Source organism: Oncorhynchus keta, chromosome 4 (assembly GCF_023373465.1).
Source record: "Oncorhynchus keta strain PuntledgeMale-10-30-2019 chromosome 4, Oket_V2, whole genome shotgun sequence".
In the NCBI taxonomy this organism is placed as follows: Eukaryota; Metazoa; Chordata; class Actinopteri; order Salmoniformes; family Salmonidae; genus Oncorhynchus; species Oncorhynchus keta.
In genome coordinates, this window is record NC_068424.1 from 17,411,520 (window position 1) to 17,434,505 (window position 22,986).

The 22,986-nt window shown below is 48.0% G+C and overlaps 2 protein-coding genes and 1 pseudogene across 3 annotated transcripts in view; 1 reads left to right on the plus strand and 2 right to left on the minus strand.

Moving 5' to 3' along the window:
* The window catches only part of LOC118378446 (phospholipid-transporting ATPase IB-like), a 118,688-nt gene extending 103,622 nt beyond the window's left edge, over nucleotides 1–15,066 (minus strand). Inside the window, exons 1-2 of the mRNA XM_052502857.1 lie at nucleotides 14,742–15,066; nucleotides 1,240–1,384 (exon numbers count right to left, since the gene is read on the minus strand). Of these exons, the coding sequence (XP_052358817.1) occupies nucleotides 1,240–1,384; nucleotides 14,742–14,784 (188 nt within the window). The 5' untranslated portion in view covers nucleotides 14,785–15,066. The remainder of the gene's footprint in view (nucleotides 1–1,239; nucleotides 1,385–14,741) is intronic.
* Nucleotides 15,067–15,435: 369 nt separating this feature from the next.
* LOC127905979 (E3 ubiquitin-protein ligase RNF6-like) lies at nucleotides 15,436–21,594 on the minus strand (annotated as a pseudogene). Its single transcript, XR_008102610.1, has 5 exons — nucleotides 21,424–21,594; nucleotides 20,152–20,307; nucleotides 19,426–19,548; nucleotides 17,884–19,218; nucleotides 15,436–17,828 (listed from the first exon to the last, which is right to left on the minus strand). The product of XR_008102610.1 is annotated as an E3 ubiquitin-protein ligase RNF6-like (transcript).
* The window catches only part of LOC127919341 (cyclin-dependent kinase 8-like), a 28,803-nt gene continuing 27,318 nt past the window's right edge, over nucleotides 21,502–22,986 (plus strand). Inside the window, 1 exon segment of the mRNA XM_052502867.1 lies at nucleotides 21,502–22,530. Coding sequence (XP_052358827.1) covers nucleotides 22,403–22,530 — 128 coding nt within the window. The 5' untranslated portion in view covers nucleotides 21,502–22,402.

Consider the following 22,986-nt stretch of genomic DNA (forward strand, 5'->3'; position numbering starts at 1 on the left):
TCGAATATGCAGCCGACAGCTGGGAGGGTGTTTGTCAAAGACATTCCACACAAATGAAGATTCTGTTTGGGCCCTACCCAGAACCCTGCCCATGAGAGATAGCCACACACCAAATCATTAACCAACTGGTTGTGAATGTTTTCACTTTAGAGACTGGATTTGTTAAGGCCAGATCCTCTGCTTACCAGGGTTGGGAACAATTTAAATTCCAGGGAATTCAGAAGGTAAGCCAAATTCCAATTGCAATTTTTCCTAATTGAAAAGCATAGAAGATAATTGTAATTTCAGAGTACTTCCTGAATTGAAGGAATGAGTATCCATTTTAAAATGTAGTGTGAGAAGGTTGTTTGCTTCATCTGATCAGGACAGCACAGAGTAAAATGACCAGTGACCAGACCTGGATCATACTGTAGATCTTGTTAGATTTGGGGATATTTTTCCTGAGCAAAACACATTTCTTTCAAACTTTGAATGGAACCTCTTCTATTCTATTTCATGCTGGACTACTAAATCTCTTCCATTACCATCTGAGGCAGTTCTATTAACTCTCTGTAGTTACCTTTCTTTCAGTGCCTGCTTTAAAAATACATGAGTCATTATTGATTAGAGGAATAGTTCACCCAAATTACAAAATGACACATTGGTTTCCTGACCCTGTAAGTAGTCTATGGACAAGGTATGACATAAATCAATGATTTGGTTTAGTTTCCCAGGCACTGTTTCCACATGCTAACCATTTAGCATTTGTGGCACAAATCCCATTCAAGTCATGGGACCGATCATGTCCAAATCAAACGAAAATATCTTAAATTGATTGTGAAGCTCAACACAAAAAACTTAGATGTTTTGATATGATGCGCAAAAAAAATGCTAAAATCGGTCACGTGACAGTAGCCTAAAAGTTCATGTGAAGCACTTTCCTCAGACTGACACTAACAGGGCAGTCCTAAAACAACCACCCGTTGATACCTTTCTCCAATCATCGGAGGTCATTTAATACATAATTGATTAAAATGTACAACCATAATTTACTGTTCCGTAAATGGCCCATTATCTCCTATAGCCTATCAATAATAAGACCATTGGGCAATCACAAAAACAATTTAACTAAAACAAAATTAAAATAAAAAAACAAATTCCTAAAAGTATCAACAAACTATTGTAGGCAATCATAATATCACAAACCGTCTGGAAAGGCAGACTTGATGATAAAGATGCTGTAGCCAGATTACATTTTACCTGACATGGTTATCACAGAACTTGGTGTTCTGAGGTTGGTTGAGCAGAATCGTCCGCGCCGTGGCATCTGTGGGATCCGCCTGAGAAGTAGTCCCAGACATCTCGTCATCTGCCTTGTGGTAGCCGGCGGATGAGCAAGAGGGTCCTGCGCGGTTCGATTGATGGGAGAAAGATAAGGCTAGGGTAAGTATGTGTGTGGGAGGGACAGAGACATACGAGACGTTGTTTACAGTTAAACAGCGGAGGGCATAAATAACAGGTAGGTAGGTAGGGCTAACTGTATTCTGATGTAAACTGGCGGAGTGGCGGTCGATGTCAATGAATTCCCCCCTCCCCATTCCAAACAGCCCCTCTTCTTTCAGTGCGCTCTCGCCTCGCTCGATGCCGTTGCACCATCACCAATACACACACAAGCCGCTCAACGCCCACGGGACCATCTGTATAGAATGTGCTGAGGGATGTACTATGTTCAAACAAACACCGTTGGTTTGACTCCTTTTATCGTTGCGGAAACATTGTGTATTTGTTTATCTAACACAATTGGGGACTTGTTACATCGTCCTATGTGCGCACAGAGCACCTGCATTATCACCCAAGAGAACCTGAACCGGCGCGGCATGAATCGCGCGGTACTGCTTCCATACTGGGTCACACCTCTTTTGTGGTTGTCTCGTTTAAAATCAAGGTGAATCAGCGATCCGCACGACTCGCACACCCACTGAGCGTCGGAGGAACATTTTCTATCATCCCGCTAAATAACGGAGGGGGGAGTGAGAGGCAAGCAGTTCTGGACGTTACGGAATAGTTTACCCAGCTGGCACAACGAGCCTCGGCGAGGACAGCTGGAGCACGCCCGTCACTCGTATCCTTTCCCTCCGCCTCGCTGTTGAGTAAGCTCCCGAGTCCTGGTTGTGAGAATACCCCAAGCCCACAGACCTCCGCCGCCTCCGTTTCATCGGGCCGTCTCTGGCGGTTTAGAAAAGCATTTTTCTCGGCATAGCCATTAAAAATTGCCTCCCTGCAACGCGGATTAGATGACGCTCCGAAACCAGACAACCTCCCTAGTCTCCCGCTAAGGCTTGACTACGGGTGTTCCCATCTGAGGGCGGGCTGAGGGCTCCGGATTTAAAAGGGACAGTAGCCCCCTGAGCGAGGCTGGTAATAGTGTCTGCTGTCTAGCATATTTTTTTGCAGGCTTGTTTTACCAGTTTATTTTACACTTGTAAGGGGACGCATCATCCATCAAGAGATCACGTTCCTCATTTTCCCAGACTGTTTCCTGGGGCCTTATACGGTTCAGTCACTACATTCACTATTCAGGGCAGGCTATATGAAATCATAGCCACAAACTGCAATATTGGCCCTACTGCAGCTCAATTTCTAACTAATTTCAGGTTCTACTCCAAACTTCACTAGCAATACAATTGGCAATCAATTCTTACAAGATTGGGCCCTGTTTGGATCGCCTTGTGGGGCTGGAATTGAAAACATCCATCATTATTCCATCAATAATTCAGAAAAATAACACAAGGCAGCAGAGCTTTCCCTCTGTGTGCTAAGTTATTTCTGTGTGTAGCCTCTGTCAAATGACAAGGCCGAAATGGACAGGTTGAAAGCAGAACAGATGGTCATTACAGCCCCTGATAGCATCAATATTCATACACATCCTGTTTTCCATTGGAATGGGGACAGGGACACATGTCTAGGAGGAGTGGAGATGACAGTAAGATCTTGTTAGGCAGATCAGGTAAGCATCCAGCATGCAGGAATGTACATATGAATCACATGCAGGTGTCACAGTGTGCGCAGGCTTAGAAACAATTTATGCTTGATCTGAAAATATGGTCGAAGGCTCCGTATGGAGGTTGTGACGCAGTTGTGGACCCTCCAGAGGCTTGCAGAGGCCAAATTGATCTCCGTACCGCAATGCCGGGCGCCTCCCAAATGTTATAACAATGCGGAGGGTAGAGATCCGCATTGACATGATTGGTTGACGGTAGGTGGGGGCAGGAGGTCCTGTATAAACACAAACTTACATCCTTGACAACTTCCTTCTCAACAGCTCAACGCTGCTCCGTGAAGCGCAAGAAGAATGAATGCCCTGACTACTGCAGAGGCCGTATCCCTGTAAATGCTTCAAGGCCAATGCAGACGTCAGATTGACCATGCAGTGTCTTTTAGGACATGTTTAATCAGGTGCTAGAGCTGGACTGGAACACAATCCTGCACACATAGTAGACATCCAGGACCAAATGTTCCAACCGCTCATAAAGATTCATGCAGGGAGCCTCCTGGTCGTCTGGGGCTAGTTCACAGGAGACCGAACGGGTCAAAGGTCATCTGAGCAGACTGATCACTGTGGTCACGTTCCCCTGCTCAGACGTTGCACGCATCAACCAATGGTTGCCTGCCACGTCGTTAGGCAACAGATTGATATAAAATATGTGGTTAGCTGATAAGTAAAATGCCTATCCAGGCGTTGTAGGATCTGGCATTTGTCAGAAATGCCTGCGCAGAGGAACCAACAGGCCAATAAATCACCTCCCACCATCTATCTCACAGCTCACTGGGGAGAGAGAGGAGGAGAGGAGGTTGTGATCACATAGGAGTGTACATTTTTAGCAGAGGATGCAACAAGGTGAAAGACAATGCAGTGGAGAAGGAGTAAGACAGCTACAGGGCCTCATGATGATTTATTTTGATTAGGGTTGACCCCGACTAAAACAAGTATTGGTCGATTGAAAGTCGTCTGTTCTTTTGACAAGTCGATTTGTTCGACATTATTGTACTCTGGGGGATAGTAGATTCACATAAGCTAGTGCTTTTGCTGTTCGTTAGGGCTACTCATCTTGTTGGCTAATGAAAAGTAAATGTGGACAGTTCTAATATCTTCAATATGCGCCTCGGAAATGGATAGGACGCGTGTGTATGTGTATGTCTTCACTTGTAGCATGTGAGAAAGACCCAATCACGTGATGGAGAGCCATGTGAGTGGGATGTGAGTCGAAGCACGCAGCACAAAGGGAGAAGGGAATTAAAATGATTATATTCGGCCCAAGGTCACAACGGCTAATCGACGCGAAAAAAAGGCATTACAGCCACACAAGGGGCTTGCGCCGGGAAATCCGAGGTATTATCAAGTGCTTGTCAAATTGTGAATAAGAGACTGATGAAGTGTGTACAGCCTGCACAAAAAAACCAAAGCAGAGCTCATGCCTTTCATGCAACTTTTTTCAAATCATCATTAGAGTCGTGTCATGCAGCCTTAGAATGTATTAATCATCTAAACTTATAGCCCAACCTTTGTATCACAACTAACATTACATAAATAACTCAAAATTAAGCATAAAGGGGTACCTGTTTATTTGTTAACTGCTCAACAATGAATGTGCACACTCCCTCAAATCGTTGGAGAAAAGATACTTTCTATTTTATTCAGCTTTGTTCAGTTGTATTCTTCATACTATAAAATAATGCCATGGAATTCAAAGCTAATCTTGTCTGCTAAATGAAATAGTGTAGCCCACAGCCATATGGCATAGCCATATCAGGACCTAACATAAAGACAACTCAGAGTATGCTATTCTGTTCTTATGAAATAGACTACATTTTCTTCATATCATGCTTCTTTAGACCTGTCTAAAATAAATCATGGATTTATTGAAGGTGTAGGCTATATTACATGTATTTATTAGACTTTTTAAAAAGTAGATTTTCCAAAGGTCTGCATCAGTGGAAGCCAAGAGATGTTAAATGTGTTTATGTTAATTAACGGTCAATTACCATGAGAACGGCAGTTATATGCTTGACAATCACAGGCTAACTAAATTGTGACCGCTGCAGTCCTAATTATGATGTCCACCAATTGAATGTGACAGTCGGATAGCGACGCTCAGTGTTTCTTGTTTTGGCTTATGGTTTTGACTATCTGTAAAACAGGCATACAAAGTCAGTCATGTTACTAAAAATAAGCAAACTACAAATTCAGACAGCCCACTTGAAGTCCCACCCTCTGAAACTTCTTGGTGAATCGGAGGTTCCCCCATCGCCCCCCAGTCTCCCTGTGTTGATTCGTTGCCCCTCCCATTACAGGAAAGCATTACCTACAGAGCAGCGCCGTCTGACCGTCTGACCCCTACGAGGTTCCATGGCTGTCCCTGTTCCTAAGGTGACCTCTAGCCAGGTCGTTTACTCCCTGGTCAAGGTTGACCTGCAGGTCTGCAGGGGTGGCCAGTGGGTCCAGTTACCAAGACGATGGAGTGAACAATTAGTAGAGGAGTGAAAGCCTCTTTCCTACAGCACAAGCTGGAGTAGTAATCCTCTCTCTGTCTGCTCTGCAACTTCCTCTACCTGCTAATCCATACACTGATAATCCTACAGGTGAGACAGGATAATACATTTATACCTAATCACATATACTGTACTTTCACGCATGCACAGACACACACTCCCATTACACTCCCATTCACACAAAGCTAAAAAAAAAAATATTAGTGGCAATGCATTTACAATGGCCCAACTACTCGCCTGCTCACCCTCTCAGTCACTCACTCTCACCCAACCCAACAGTCAACCCGAAACACATGCATGCCTCTATGTGCATGGTTAATTCATGCCATGTGCATACGCATGGGTCACAAGTAAGTGTGCTTTATTTACATATGCAGTTGAAGTCAGAAGTTTACATACACTTAGGTTGGAGTCATTAAAACTAGTTTTTAAACCCCTCCACAAATGTCTTGTTAACAAACTATTGTTTTGGCAAGTCGGTTAGGACATCTACTTTGTGCATGACACAAGTCATTTTTCCAACAATTGTTTACAAACAGATTATTTCACTTATAATTGTCACGCCTTGGTCTTAGTATTTTGTGTTTTCTTTATTTATTTGGTCAGGCCAGGGTGTGACATGGGTTATTGTGGTGTGTTTTTTGTCTTGGGGTTTTGTGGGGTGTCTAATTAGTCTATGGCTGCCTGAGGCGGTTCTCAATCAGAGTCAGGTGATTTTCATTGGCTCTGATTGGGAGCCATATTTAGGCAGCCATATTCTGTGAGTGTTTCGTGGGTGATTGTTCCTGTCTTTGTGTTTGCACCAGATAGGGCTGTTTTGGTTTTCGTTATTTCATTTCGTTATTTTTGTAGTTTCTGCATGTTAGTTTTTCCTTCATTAATATCTATCATGAATAATCATCACGCTGCATTTTGGTCCGATCCTTATTCTACCTCTTCGTCAGAGGAGGAGATAGAAGAGAGCCGTTACAATAATTCACTGTATCACAATTCCAGTGGGTCAGAAGTTTACATACACTAAGTTGACTGTGCCTTTAAACAGCTTGGAAAATTCCAGAAAATTATGTCATGGCCTGGGGATGTATTTCAAGGCTTACCTTCAAACTCATTGCCTCATTGGGAAAGTCAAAAGAAATCAGCCAAGACCTCAGAAAAAAAATATTGTAGACCTCCACAAGTGTGGTTCATCCTTGGGAGCAATTTCCAAATGCCTGAAGGTACCACGTTCATCTGTACAAACAATAGTACGCAAGTATAAACACCATGGGACCACGCAGCTGTCATACCGCTCAGGAAGAAGACGCGTTCTGTCTCCAAGAGATGAACGAAGTTTGGTGCGAAAAGTGCAAATCAATCCCAGAACAACAGCAAAGGACCTTGTGAAGATGCTGGAGGAAACAGGTACAAAAGTATCTATATCCACAGTAAAATGAGTCCTACATCGACATAACCTAAAAGGCCACTCAGCAAGGAAGAAGCCACTGTTCCAAAACTGCCATAAAAAAGCCAGACTACGGTTTGCAACTGCACATGGGGACAAAGATCGGATTTTTTTGAGAAATGTCCTCTGGTCTGATGAAATAAAAATAGAACTGTTTGGCCATAATGACCATCGTTATGTTTGGAGGAAAAAGAGGGGTGCTTGCAAGCCGAAGAACACCATCCCAACCGTGAAGCATGGGGGTGGCAGCATCATGTTGTGGGGGTGCATTGCTGCAGGAGGGACTGGTGCACTTCACAAAATAGATGGCATCATGAGGAATGAAAATTATGTAGATATATTGAAGCAACATCTCAAGACATCAGTCGGGAAGTTAAAACTTGATCGCAAATGGATCTTCCAAATGGACAATGACCCCAAGCATACAGTACATCCAAAGTTGTGGCAAACTGGCTTAAGGACAACAAAGTCAAGGTATTGGAGTGGCCATCACAAAGCCCTGACCTTAATCCTATAGCCAATTTGTGGGCAGAACTGAAAAAGTGTGTGCGAGCAAGGAGGCGTACAAACCAGTTACACCAGCTCGGTCAGGAGGAATGGGCCAAAATTCACCCAACTTATTGTGGGAAGCTTGTGGAAGGCTACCTGAAATGTTTGATCCAAGTTAAACAATTGAAAGGCAATTGAGTGTATTTAAACGTCTGACCCACTGGGAATGTGATGAAAGAAATAAAAGCAGAAATAAATCATTCTCTCTACTATTTTTCTGACATTTCACATTCTTAAAATAAAGTGGTGATCCTAACTGACCTAAGACGGAATTTTTACTAGGATTAAATGTGAAAAACTTACTTTAAATGTATTTGGCTAAGGTGTATGTAAACTTCCGACTTCAACTGTATGTGACCATGTTCTTGTGTGTGTTTTGTGTGTCTTTCGATATGTGTACAAGATATTGCAGAGTGAATACATGGTGGTTTATACAGTATGTGTATATGTGATCGTATGTCAAGTCTATTTACTACGAGCACATAAAGTCACTGTCCAGACAGGCAGACCAGCCTAGTCCAGCGGTCACCAGCCCTGCCTGGTCCTAGAAAGTTGTGTGTCTCTAGTATCAGGGTTTAGTGACCACCACTGTGCTCTAGTCCAGGGTTGGGGTTCATTTTCAATTGAAATTCACTCCTTGAATTGATTGGCCCCGACCGCTGCTCTAGTCATTAAAGGTTACTATTCCAGTGCACGCACTAGTGAACTCCAAGCAGTGAGGGGTGCCAGCCTGGTCAGCTTGTGAACTCCAAGCAGTGAGGGGTGCCAGCCTGGCCAGCCTGGTGAACTCCAAGCAGTGAGGGGTGCCAGCCTGGCCAGCCTGGTGAACTCCAAGCAGTGAGGGGCGCCAGCCTGTGAACTCCAAGCAGCGAGGGGTGCCAGCCTGGCCAACCTGTGAACTCCAAGCAGTGAGGGGCACCAGCCTGGCCAGCCTGTGAACTCCAAGCAGTGAGGGGTGCCAGCCTGGCCAGCCTGTGAACTCCAAGCAGTGAGGGGCGCCAGCCTGGCCAGCCTGTGAACTCCAAGCAGTGAAGGGCACCAGCCTGGCCAGCCTGTGAACTCCAAGCAGTGAGGTGTGCCAGCCTGTGAACTCCAAGCAGTGAGGGGTGCCAGCCAGGCCAGACTGTGAACTCCAAACAGTGAGAGGCGCCAGCCTGTAAACTCCAAGCAGTGAGGGGTGCCAGCCAGGCCAGACTGTGAACTCCAAGCAGTGAGGGGTGCTAGCCAGGCCAGCCTGTGAACTCCAAGCAGTGAGGGGTGCTAGCCAGGCCAGCCTGTGAACTCCAAGCAGTGAGGGGTGCCAGCCAGGCCAGCCTGTGAACTCCAAGCAGTGAGGGGTGCTAGCCAGGCCAGCCTGTGAACTCCAAGCAGTGAGGGGTGCCAGCCAGGCCAGCCTGTGAACTCCAAGCAGTGAGGGGTGCCAGCCTGTGAACTCCAAGCAGTGAGGGGTGCTAGCCAGGCCAGCCTGTGAACTCCAAGCAGTGAGGGGTGCCAGCCAGGCCCGCCTGTGAACTCCAAGCAGTGAGGGGTGCTAGCCAGGCCAGCCTGTGAACTCCAAGCAGTGAGGGGTGCCAGCCAGGCCAGCCTGTGAACTCCAAGCAGTGAGGGGTGCCAGCCTGTGAACTCCAAGCAGTGAGGGGTGCCAGCCAGGCCAGCCTGTGAACTCCAAGCAGTGAGGGGTGCCAGCCTGGCCAGCCTGTGAACTCGGCTGGGAGTCAACACTAACTGCTCTGGGGGAGACAGAAATCATGGAGCAGGCCACCAGCCGTGGGACGGGAGACAAAGATAAGGGAGTAGGCCACCAGCCGTGGGACGGGAGACAAAGATAAGGCAGTAGGCCACCAGCCATGGGACGGAGGACAAAGAAAAGGGAGTAGGCCACCAAACGTGGGACGGAGGACAAAGATAAGGCAGTAGGCCACCAGCCGTGGGACGGAGGACAAAGATAAGGGAGTAGGACACCAGCCGTGGGACGGAGGACAAAGATAAGGGAGTAGGCCACCAGCCGTGGGACGGAGGACAAAGATAAGGGAGTAGGCCACCAGCCGTGGGACGGAAGACAAAGATAAGGGAGTAGGCCACCAGCCGTGGGACGGGAGACAAAGATAAGGCAGTAGGCCACCAGCCGTGGGACGGGAGACAAAGATAAGGCAGTAGGCCACCAGCCGTGGGACGGAGGACAAAGAAAAGGCAGTAGGCCACCAGCAGTGGGACAGAAGACAAAGTTAAGGCAGTAGGCCACCAGCCGTGGGACGGGAGACAAAGGTAAGGGAGTAGGCCACCAGCCGTGGGACGGGAGACAAAGATAAGGGAGTAGGCCACCAGCCGTGGGACGGGAGACAAAGATAAGGCAGTAGGCCACCTGCCGTGGGACGGGAGACAAAGATAAGGCAGTAGGCCACCTGCCGTGGGACGGAGGACAAAGATAAGGGAGTAGGCCACCTGCCGTGGGACGGAGACAAAGATAAGGCAGTAGGCCACCTGCCGTGGGACGGAGGACAAAGATAAGGGAGTAGGCCACCTGCCGTGGGACGGGAGACAAAGATAAGGCAGTAGGCCACCAGCCGTGGGACGGAGGACAAAGATAAGGGAGTAGGCCACCTGCCGTGGGACGGGAGACAAAGGTAAGGGAGTAGGCCACCAGCCGTGGGACGGGAGACAAAGATAAGGGAGTAGGCCACCTGCCGTGGGACGGGAGACAAAGGTAAGGGAGTAGGCCACCAGCCGTGGGACGGGAGACAAAGATAAGGGAGTAGGCCACCTGCCGTGGGACGGGAGACAAAGGTAAGGCAGTAGGCCACCAGCAGTGGGACGGGAGACTAAGATAAGGCAGTCGGACACCAGCCGTGGGACGGAGGACAAAGATAAGGGAGTAGGCCACCTGCCGTGGGACGGAGGACAAAGATAAGGCAGTAGGCCACCTGCCGTGGGACGGAGGACAAAAATACGGCAGTAGGCCACCTGCCGTGGGACGGAGACAAAGATAAGGCAGTAGGCCACCAGCCGTGGGACGGAGGACAAAGATAAGGGAGTAGGCCACCTGCCGTGGGACGGGAGACAAAGATAAGGCAGTAGGCCACCTGCCGTGGGACGGAGGACAAAGATAAGGGAGTAGGCCACCAGCCGTGGGACGGGAGACAAAGATAAGGCAGTAGGCCACCTGCCGTGGGACGGGAGACAAAGATAAGGCAGTAGGCCACCTGCCGTGGGACGGAGGACAAAGATAAGGCAGTAGGCCACCTGCCGTGGGACGGAGGACAAAGATAAGGGAGTAGGCCACCTGCCGTGGGACGGGAGACAAAGGTAAGGGAGTAGGCCACCAGCCGTGGGACGGGAGACAAAGGTAAGGGAGTAGGCCACCAGCCGTGGGACGGGAGACAAAGGTAAGGGAGTAGGCCACCTGCCGTGGGACGGGAGACAAAGGTAAGGGAGTAGGCCACCTGCCGTGGGACGGGAGACAAAGGTAAGGGAGTAGGCAACCAGCCGTGGGACGGGAGACAAAGATAAGGGAGTAGGCCACCAGCCGTGGGACGGGAGACAAAGATAAGGCAGTAGGCCACCAGCCGTGGGACGGGAGACAAAGATAAGGCAGTAGGACACCAGCCGTGGGACGGGAGACAAAGATAAGGCAGTAGGACACCAGCCGTGGGACGGGAGACAAAGATAAGGCAGTAGGCCACCAGCCGTGGGACGGGAGAGAACAACACAGAGAGTCAGTAACGCATTGCCACTATTGTCCGGGGCTGGCCACACACAACAACACACGTGTGAGTAAGTAATCGATGTGTGTGTGTGTAGGTGAGTTCAGCTGTGAGTCTAGAAGAGGCAATTAACTGTGTGTGTGTGTGTGCCTGCATGTTTATGTAGACTGTGTGTGTGTGTTTCTACTTGTGAATGCTGTTGGAATGTTGTTGACATTGTCTTGAGTCCCATGAAGGTTGTACAACAGTGCTCCTCTGTGGCCAACTGATCACATTGCCTCCTGAAGCTTTTCTGCAGCTCATCATATTTGTTCCCTAGACTGACCGTGCCAGCCACACATCCATCCATAGAGAGCATGCATTCCCCAAATGGTATCCTTTACAACCTAGCAGCCAGGAATTATACACTATATATAAAAAGGGTATGTGGATACCCATTCAAATTAGTTGATTTGGCTATTTCAGCAACACCCGTTGCTGACAGGTGCATAGTATCGAGCATACAGCCATGCAATCTCCATAGACAAACGTTGGCAGTAGAATGGCCTTACTGAATAGCTCAGTGACTTTCAACGTGGCACCGTCATAGGATGCCACCATTTGTCAAATTTCTGCCCTGCTAAAGCTTCCCCGGTCAACTGGAAGTGCTGTTATTTTGAAGTGTAAACGTCTTGGAGCAACAACGGCACATCCGCCAACTGATAGGCCACATAAGCTCACAGAATGGTTCCGCCGAGTGCTGAAGCCTGTAGCCCGTAAAAATCCTCTGTCCTCGGTTGAAACACTCACTACGGAGATCCAATCTGCTTCTCGAAATGGGTTTCCATGGCCGGGAAGCCGCACACAAGCCTAAGATCACCATGCGCAATGCCAAGCGTCGGCTGGAGTGGTGTAAAGCTTGCCGCCATAGGACTCTGGAGCAGTGGAAACGCGTTCTCTGGAGTGATGAATCACACTTCACCATCTGGTAGTAAGATTTTGGGTTTGACAGATGTCAGGAGAAAGCTGCCCCAATGCATAGTGCCAACTGCAAAGTTTGGTGGAGGAGGAAATAATGGTCTGGGGCTTTTTTTCATGGTTCAGGCCCCTTAGTTCCAATGAAGGGAACTCTTAACGCTACAGCATACAATGACATTCTAGACGATTCTGTGCATCCCACTTTGTGGCAACAGTTTGGGGAAGGCCCTTTCCCCAAACTTCCGGCAGGGTAGCCTAGTGGTTAGAGTGTTGGACTAGTAACCGAAAGGTTGCAAGTTCGAATCCCTGAGCTGACAAGGTACAAATCTGTCGTTCTGCCCCTGAACAGGCAGTTAACCCACTGTTCCTAGGCCGTCATTGAAAATAAGAATTTGTTCTTAACTGACTTGCCTAGTAAAATAAAGTTAAAATTTAAACAATTTAAAATTCTGCATGACAATGCCCCCGTGCACAAAGCCAGGTCCATATAGAAATATTTTTTGTCAAGATAGGTGTAGAAGAACTTGACTGGCCTGCACAGAGCCCTAACCTCAATCCCATTGGGATGAATTGGAACGCAGACTGCGAGCCAGGTCTAATCGCCCAACATCAGCGCCTGACAGCACTAAGGCTCTTGTGGCTGAATGGAAGCAAGTCCCCGGCAGCAATGTTCCAACATCTAGTGGAAAGTCTTCCCAGAAGAGTGGAGGCTGATATGATGTAGCAGCAAAGGGGGACCAACTCCATATTAATGCCCATGATTTTGGAATGAGATGTTCCATATACTTTTGGTCATGTAGTGTATGTCCCCAGAAAGACACGCCTCAGACACACAGACAATAGCCTGATTTATATCATTATATCTTTATACATGGTAAACAAACCACACTTCTCTGGGGACTATACACACACAGAATAGTAATGTGGTGGCAGGTATCCTGGCGGTTAGGAGCATTGGGAAAGTAACCAAAAGGTTGCTGGATCGAATCCCGAGCAAGGCAATTAACCCTAATTGCTCCTGGGTAGCTATCAATAATGTCTGATCCCTGACCCCACTCTCTGAGTGTGTCTCAGGGAGAGTGGGATATGCAAAAACCACATTCCCATCTCACACCTTACAGGTTACACACTTGTACATACAATATATAATCAGTGAAGAACTGTCAACATCTCCCTTAAATGTCACTGGGGTGGGGGGGGGGGGTCCATTAATAGGTCTATAGGGATAGTATGAGTGTTTGTTCCCGGATGTGTTGTCCTGTCTTGACTCCTGTCCTTATTAAACCAGAGTAAAAGTACTTTTCTGTCAATATCAGCTTTCCCTGGAGTCTCTCACTAAAACCTGTTGGAGGAAAAACATTCAGTCACACACAAACACCCGCCTCAATGCACTTGTGCCAGTTAATTGTGCCAGTCACTCAAGGTCATTCAGCCACATGCATACCCTCTTCCAGGACAATTGCTGCATCAAACCTGCCCCAACTATCTCCCAAAACCCTGACCTCCTCCTCTCTAATCCCTGCAGCCTTGACCCAAAACCACTTATAGCTGTCACTCCCCGACATGGTCAAAACGCCAATAATCATGCTAGGATTTTCCGTGTGTACATAGGCTAGAGTCCGTGGATAAAATAAGTATGCGCTGTATGTGGAGTACTGTGCAATGATGCTTTCTGCTGTCCCTGTAACGCATAGAGGGCAAAAGCGCATCTGTGACGCACTGTTTTTTTTCGGGGACAAAAGCGCAATGAATAGCCCCAAAAGACCAATCACTATTCTGCACCAGTATACAAGCCCAGATAATGTCTCTATCATGTAGCCTAAACTAGCACAGATGTCGTGTTCAACTGTGTGGGTCCCGCGTGACCTTAACAGGTGAGATGGCCTTCCCGCTAGGGGCTTAGAATAAGATCCCTTAGTCACGTTGCCTTTAAGTAACGACTGTGTTAAACAACGGGCCGAACTGTGGGCAGTCATGTGTTCTCGGACTAAAGTATGTCCTATCCTGACAGTTTGCACCCTTCACACCATTAACCCATTCGCCCTGGGAAAGTAAATCGATTCCGTGGACAAATAGCCTACATAGGCATTTCTGTAGGCTAGTCTATTACGTGCGCATGAACGAGTGAGGACATGACATCTCGGTCCCCGCTAACCTACACTAACCTCGTCTCCATCTACCGGTATTTACTGAATTATTTTTGCACAGCATAATTACGCACAGTACGCTACGCTATACAAAGCATTCGACACTGGCTCAGTTGAAGCGCTGAGCCCACAATCCGAGTCAGTCCATGCCAATAGAAAATTAGCCATGCACTGACTGTGTAGCCTATGACAGGGTGCACCGCCTCCGTGCCGCAGTCCTGGGATAAACAAGGCCATCCCAACCCCTATAGTCCCAATAATAAAGCCTAAAGCACATATATAATAGGCCAGATTGCACAAATTGTCAACAGAATTAATCAATCAGTCCTCGTCGCAATGTTATGTCGCTGCCAGTTCGATCCCTATAAATACCCATGGAGCTGTAAGACATGCCTCGTCCCCTCTAGCCACGCTTACCGCCCTCGCTGTGGATCTTCTTCGATCGCCGGTTGAAATACATCCTGAACTTGTGCGGTTCTGTATCAGGCTGGAAGATGGCGTCCGGGGCACCGGCATGCTAGTGGCTCACTGTCACAGCGGGGAATGCGAGCACGGGACAAGGCTGAGTTCGCTCGGAGATTAATCATAACCGACCAGTAGGACGAGGGACCGTGGTGGGTCGACTCAGCAGCGACGAGGGCGCGCATAGATGCCATGTGTTCGTGCTGCTTCGTCCTCAGCCAAACTCACAAAAAGGCTAACCTCGTTCCTTCGTTCAGACTCACTTTGCTTCCACTGGATATGCATGTAGCCAATGTGTTGCATAAATTAGTCTAACATGTCATGTGTAAAAAATAACCTAGTAACGCAGTAGCCATAGGCTGCAGGAGGCCAACACTGCAGAGCTAGGTTAAATAGCATGCTAAATGGATACAGGGAATATGACTATTAGCACTATGGTTATTTAATATTTGGATATTTTTTAAAAATGAAGTGTTACATTCATCTAATTTCATAGGCCTATGAGTCGTTTGTAGCCTAGGGAGAGAGATAGTCAAATTAAAGACAGGGAAAGAAACCATCACAGTGGGTTATGTCGTGTCATAGGAGGAGATGTGGATAAAAACAGTGGTTTTGTGTGAGGAACACAAACACAGTCACACAAAATAACTCCAGGCATAACAAAGCTGTATTTAATTCCATTGTTAAGGAGCAGAGAAGAAAACCCTTGTATATTTATATTACACAGTAACAGAACACATTAATCTTAACAGTTTGTTTTAATCTCATCACATAACAATAAGTATTCAATATCTCAAAGGATGTTTTTGATCTCATTAAATAGGAACAGAATACATACTAAATTCTGAATTCGATGGCCACAAACCCTCCCACTCGGTCTTAGATTAACATTCAGGTGACTGATTAATGCTGCTAAATCATATGACATTCTGTTTTGTCACTTCCTTCAGCTCTACCACACACACACTTCTTCATCACACTCACAGCTCCACAATGAACCTACGCTCAGATTCTGCAGTATACAAAGAGCAATATTACCCAATTATCACACACCTGTCTCATGGGTCTGCATGACAAAGGTCAGGATTCAAATGACAGAAAACCCCTGCCCTACCTGGACACCGATAACACTGGCCTCCAGTTCTCACCATGTTGTACTGTGGTGAATACTGCCCCTGGTGGTAACATGGTGATACTGCATGCAGGAAAAGCCCATTGAGATCTAGGCCAGGCTAATGGAGGAAGAAATCTGTTGTTCACTGATCTGAAAGGATTGGATAGATATAGAAAATGGTTGAGTGGTGCCGGAACCATTTTGCTTTCACCCATTCATTCCTTTCAGGTTTGTGAACATGGAAATCCGGCCATGACAGGCAGGTTCTACCAGAACTGGGACTTTAAAACACAAACGTTAAAGGAGTGGGAGGTGATGAACTACTTTTTGATTACTGGGGTATCTCTAGGAGGCCGAGGGTAGAGGGACAGAATACTACTGAGCAGATACTCTATTTCCCAACAGAGGAACTAATCATTGATGCCAAGGAGTAAACAAGGGAGAAAGAACAGCACTATAATGATTTAAAATGTAACTATGAAAAACAGTCCTTCCTTCCCTCCATGATATTGCACAACTCCTTGTCTAGCATCAACATTATTGGCCTGTCTCTGTAATAGACAAGTTCTACTACAAGTGCTTGCTGCTAAATCACACACTTTCCTGAATCTATTTCTTTAGATGTTTCTTTCTGACTTGGGGTACTAATATTTTACTGTCAAAGGCTGTAACGGAATGAAATGTTGAACATCCACTGTGGATCTGTGGGGTTCGATGGCTCGGTTGAAATATACTGAACAGGTGGGCAAACAACAGGATCCTTGGGACCACTGACCAAGTGAAAACTCATTCAAAAGTCAGGATACACGACAGCCTCTGTCCACACAATGTCAAATCATAGAGGACACTTTGAAAGGAATGTCGGGGCTTTAAAATGGAAGATTCCAATATTAGCTTTTAACTTAAAATGGCTGTTTCCTGCTTCTGATTAAAAATGCAATGTGACTGAGGACTTTCTCTTCTGAACCCCAAAACACAGGAGGCGGTGACATATTTACACGTTCTCAACCAAATCAAGTCCAGAGATGCGTCTGACTGATTACTGTAGTCTGGTTGTGACAGGGTGATGTCACAGCGCATCAGGTAGAGGAGCAGCAGCTGGCTATAGTAGCTCATTAGCATAAGTCCTATCTTTACATGTGGACCTCAGTGACATCATGACAGAGTGGCCAAACAGAAACAAGGAGGGGAAGAAAGAAAAAAGTGCTGAAAATAAAATACTTCTAAAAAAATAAAGCTTTGTTAATTCTCTGCATTTATAGTCCCCCCCCTCCCTTCAATGGATAGCGCAATGATAAATGAAAACATTAAAGCGTTATGTACATGCACCGTCCACTCCGCTCGGGCATGCTCAGTTCAGCCAACAGGTGGCAAGGTGTAGCTGGTGGCGGTCTAGGGTCAGGGGGTTCTAGGGATCAAAGGTCAGGGCAGGGTCAGTCCTGGTGCACAGGGAGGATGGGCTGCCTGCAGATGGGGCAGGTGTTGTTTTCAGAGAGCCAGCGGTCAATGCAGTGGATGTGGAACTCGTGGGCACAGGGCAGGCGGCGCAGCTTATTCCCCTGGGCATACTCATTAATGCAGACGCTGCAGGCGCGTCCCGCCTCTCCCTCCAGGCTAGCCTGGCCGTAGGTGCGCGTGGCCAGATTATCGATCTGCTCTTTGGTCAGGCCACGAGGGTGCTCCTCGTCCTCCTCATCGTTGAGCAGAAAGAAGTGGGCCAGACGCAGGATGGGCAGTGTGCCGTTTTCCACTAGGTTGTTTGTGTCCCTGCTCGTCGGCCGACCCTCATTGGGGGTAGGGACCCCACCGGCACCGCCGTCACTCCCGACTAATCTCTCCTGGCCTCCTTCTTCCTCGGCCCCTGCCACTCCCTCGGCCTCCATCTCCACCCTCCTGCCTGACCTTCCACCCCAGTTCCACTCTCGCTGCTATGGTAGGCCTGTGTGGTGGTGTTTGCGTTGGGTCCAGCAGGGTCCTGGTGACCTGGCGTTCCCCGGTGGTCTCAGAGTCAGCCTCCGTCTCCATGAGGGAGCTGAGCTCTCCGAAGCCGGTCATGATCTGTCTGAGGATGGAGCGCAGGGCGGTGGAGCTGGGCTCCCCCAGGCCCGTCTCACTGATCCTCCTCAGAGGGATCCGGATGGTGCTGACGTAGGTCCGGATCCCGGCCCGCTCCGAGCGGGAGATGGTGCGCCGGAAGCCTCCACTGTCACTCTCGAAGGTGACGGTATTCTCAGCAGCGCGGGCCCGGGAGCGGGTACGGCTGGCGATGCTGTCTCGGTCCCGGTTCTCTCCCGGTCGGATGCGACGCACCTGCAGGTCCAGCATGATGGTGGGATGGCGGCGTACCCCTCCGGCGCCCCCCGGCCCGGCCGTGTGTGCCTCTCCCTCCTGCTCCTCTGCCTCAGGACCAGGCTCTGATACTACAGCCGGCTCTGACACGGCTTCACCGGTCTCCATGGAGACAGAAGCAGTTCCGTTGCTGGGCTCGGCAGTGTGGATATTATTAGAGCCACCATTTCCACTCCCACCATTAGGGGATAAGGTAGCTGAGTTAGGGGCGGGGTTTCTCTGAAGAGGGGAGCGGCTACGTCTCCTAGATGACCGGGAGGAAGTCCCACCTCCTGCCACAGCCCTGCGGGTCCGGCCGCGGGATCGAGTCCTGCTGCTGTGTGGCTCATGCCCCACAGACGCCCCCTGGGGGCCAGACTGGGGCGCTACACGGGGGCAGTCCAGGGTAGCAACCCCCTCCTCCTGCCTCTCCTCTTGGGAGGAAAGCTCCGCTTGGGGACTGGAGCTGTGGAGGGCTGCTTTGATCCTGAAGGGTAGGGGGGGTGATGGGGAATGGGGGGAGGTGGAGGGCTGTTGTACTCCTTAGAGCAGTAGGGGGGGACAGGGGTGAGGTGAAGGGTGCAGGAGTCAGAGGAGGGGTGGTGGTAGTACTGCGTGTACGGCGGGTTTGAGCCCTCCTGCCCAGGGTTGCTCGAGGTGAGGGATAGGGGGAGGGCCGGGCAGGGGTGTAGGGTGAGGGGCGAGTGGAAGGGGAAGTGCGTATGGACGCTGTGGATGGAGGGGGGACAGGGGACAACTCTGAGGGGTCGGGGGTGTCACTGTGCTCCCCTGGTTCCGGCTGCTCATGGTTGATGTTGATCTCCAGGCTGAAGCGGAACTCTCCACTGTTGGGGTTGGTGCGGCTGACCGCGCGCCACGTCTGGTTGCCGCTCTGGCCGCTCCGTGTGGCGTTCCCGGTTCGTCGGAACGTGTTCAGCCACTCCAGCAGCGAGTCGCCATTAGATGTCTCTGCTCCCGGCTCAGCAGTACCTATACAGACAGCGGCTCGTTACTGAACTAAGTCAGTTGTAATTATCTAGTAATATGTCAGTACTATACAGCAGCAATTAGGTTATGAACCTTTTGAGAACCATTACATCCTGTCAAGTTTAGGTTATACAGGCTAGACCCTTTAGCATCCATTTCCTCCCCAATATTCCTTCCATGCCCCTCCTAACCCTCTCTCCTCCCCCTCACCGCTGCTCCCCTCCTCTTCTCCGGCCTCCGTATTTTGTGGGCGTGGTTCAGGTCGGGGCTGAGATGACACACGCTCCTTTGCCCCGTCCAGGCGCTGCCGTAGCTCCTCCGCTGTCACTTCACCTGGGGAATAACATGTCCCCTGTTAGGTCAAGATGGAGGGTGTATGATATGGGGTAGGTTATATGCTTCATTGTTGAGGGTCCAGTTCAGCCCTTAGTGGCCAACATGGAGCCATTATATTATGATGTGATATTACAAATGTTTGTTTTATTTTACCTTTATTTAACTAGGCAAGTAAGTTAAGAACAAATTGTTATTTACAATGACGGCCTATATTAGATTGTATTAGCGAGTCTGCATTGGTGTATTGGGTTTGGACAGGGGTGGACAACTACGCCAATCCGAGGGCTGCAGTCCTGCTGGTTTTTGTTTCTCCATGGCATTAATTAGCGCCACTGATTGGCTAGGGGACCGGGCACGTGGCTGTCCTGATACAAATTAGCCTGTGATTTAAAAACATGGAGGAAAACCAGCAAACACCACTGCCCTGAGTGATTGGAGCTGTGCAGCCCTACATTATAGCGGGTTCTAGTGACGTCAGGTGTTCTAGGCTCCTGGGGTTCTAGTGAGGTCAGGTGTTCTAGGTTCCTGGGGTTCTAGTGAGGTCAGGTGTTCTAGGCTCCTGGGGTTCTAGTAAGGTCAGGTGTTCTAGGCTCCTCTCACCAGGTGTGCCCAGCAGGTTGCTGTCTCTCATGAGGCGGTACTCTTCCTCGCTGAGATCGTTGATGAAGTGATAGTACGCCTCCTCCCTTCGAAGACGCTCCGCCTGACGCCGCCGCTCGTCTCGCCCACCGGGAGGGTCCATCACCATGGAAACCGCTGGGGCACACGGAAGGGGTGATAGGGGTGTCAGAATTGTGGAACACCTGGCTGGATCTTACCAGGGCACTATTGTGATGCATCCATCATTCAATCATAGGGAGCAGTTGAGTTGGGATCAGACATATTTGACAGATTCTATACAACTAATGTACACGTCACTGACACACTTGACAAGCACAGATTAGAACGAGGCTTTACTGATCATCCAATTCCCTGGGGAAAAACCGCAGTCCAATAGCTTCTGTGTCACGTGAAAGTAGGATTTACAGAAAGGCTATTACTCGATCAATGCAATTATGTGACTTTGCAACTCCCGTTGCCTTTACATTATTAAACCGGTTTCCGTGGCCAACCTTTAGCCATGAACGATGAAGTCAAAACAACAAGTTCCATTTTGATGTGGAATGAGACATGGCCAGTAAGAGGTCGGCTGAGCTGACATAACAGGGAAGGTTAGATTTTTGTTCCGACAGCTAGCTGGCTAACCTCCTTGGATTCATCAGAAAATCTCTATACAACAGCATCAATGCCACTGCGATAGACAGCAAAACATATTTCGTCGGCCGTAAATGTTGCAACAATCACGGCATTTGGAGCAATAACGCCGTCTCTACAAAGCATCATAATATAGTAGGCCATGTTGGAGAACACAGGAGGAGCAACAAAACTGACGTTGTCATCCTACTAGTTACCAATCACCGACCCAGGAATGATCACAGACACGTCGAGAGTCCAAACATTGCACTACGGAGGAGGGACATGACAAAGAAAAGTCGGGCTCCATACAAACTGACTATGTAGAGGACAAAGAATCGTCACCTAACTATTGCAACAGAATTATATAAACGTCTCCAACTACAAAAGAATCTTGTTCACACCTATACGCAGGTTTCACATTGCCTTTCAAAGCGGCGAGCTGTCATTTTGAATGCGCAACGCATTTGTTAGTTGCCGACAGCTAACTAGCCATCTTCTGGTGAAAGGTTTGACCAATAAATAATACTTTTTTTTGACAAGCAACACACGAACAGAGTGCATACTATACTCAATCTAAACAGTGTTATTGGCTCGAGTAAATAGCAATGACAACGAAATTTAAAGGGATTGTTGTACCTGACACAGCAGCTGTAATATGGACGGGTTTGCTTTCCTCTCCGCTCTGATTACAATGTAGCCAAGATGGGACCACCTGTGCTACACTTCTCACCGTCTGACCAAACACTATCAATGTCAGATTAGTTCCTACCCAATGAAACCGCACGACTACGAGGATTAAAACATCTAATTGTTGTGTTTCAATCAATGTATATGTATTATTATTTGTTTAACTATGAAGACGACTGCTTTACAATGTAACAGGTTATTTTTCACAAATGTAGTTTACATAAAATCACGAAGTTTGCTATTTTTTTCCCCCGCAGTCTGAATTATTCTAGAATGAGGTACATGTCATTTTCCAATGCAATTGGAAAAATGACATAATTAAATGTTTTCGTTTGTCAATGTCTGTGCGCGTATCTTGACTAGTCTTTCTGCCTTTATTAGACGCCAGAATTGTCTAATTGTGGACATCCACATCGATGTATTATTAAGGAGAGGAGTAATTGCCATAAAATGTGAAGGGGGAACATTTTAAACTTGCTGCAGAGGTACCAAAGTTTTGAACAGAATACTATATATTTGTTTGTGTGAATTTTAGCCCCTTCACGTTACAAAGAGTTAAAGTCCACGTGGTGCTCTAAACACTTTTCTCCAGTCTCTTTCTGTACAGTCTACATAACGACATTTTACGACAAAGCCGTGCATGGAATTTATGTTCTCCCCAGTGAGATACCGGTTGGAGAAACGCAGTAGCAAGAGAATACATAGAAGGGTTAGTAATCGTTCCCATACCTGTCCCCTCGTCCCGGATAAGAATCCGGCATCTTCTCTGGTACACATAAACCGAGCGGTTAGATGTGGAAACAGGGCTGAGGAGAGAGCGACGCGAGGGAAGGCAACTAAAAATTATAACCCGGGTTGTGAAGTAAGTTGCCTCCTAAGCGGCGCTTTAAAAGGAAGCAAAAGATAATTGACCAAAACAACAGAGAAGATGGACTATGATTTCAAAGTGATGCTGACCGGGGAGAGAGAACGTGTAGAGGACCTGTTTGAATATGAGGGATGCAAAGTGGGGAGAGGCACCTACGGCCATGTATATAAAGCAAAGAGAAAAGATGGGTAAGTTTATATTGATATAGCCAGTAAGAAGGCCTTCAGGTCCGCCAGTCTCCAAATAAAATAACTCCGTTGTCTTCGTTAATTGCTCCTGTTTTCAAGGCCCAATCTCCGATTGCTATTTGCAGCAATAAACCTATTTGTAACTCGTAGTGTGATGAAAATCACTAGTTGATTGAAGAACCCACTGAATACACTCCAGAGACGTCATATCATCTGGAGAATGGGGGCTCGAGCTCCATGACACAATTTACTGTCTCGATTTGACCACTGTCATCAGTGGCCTATCCCCGTGATAACGGTGCAGTGTGTATGCAAAATCCATCAGTTTAATTTGACATCGTTGAATGCAGTTCAATCAAGCAGTTTTTATAAGGGCGCCTTCGCTCACAGATGAAACATAACATAACCGGGGGTGTTGTAACAACTCACGTCGGGGTATTGCAGCCAGAAATTCTG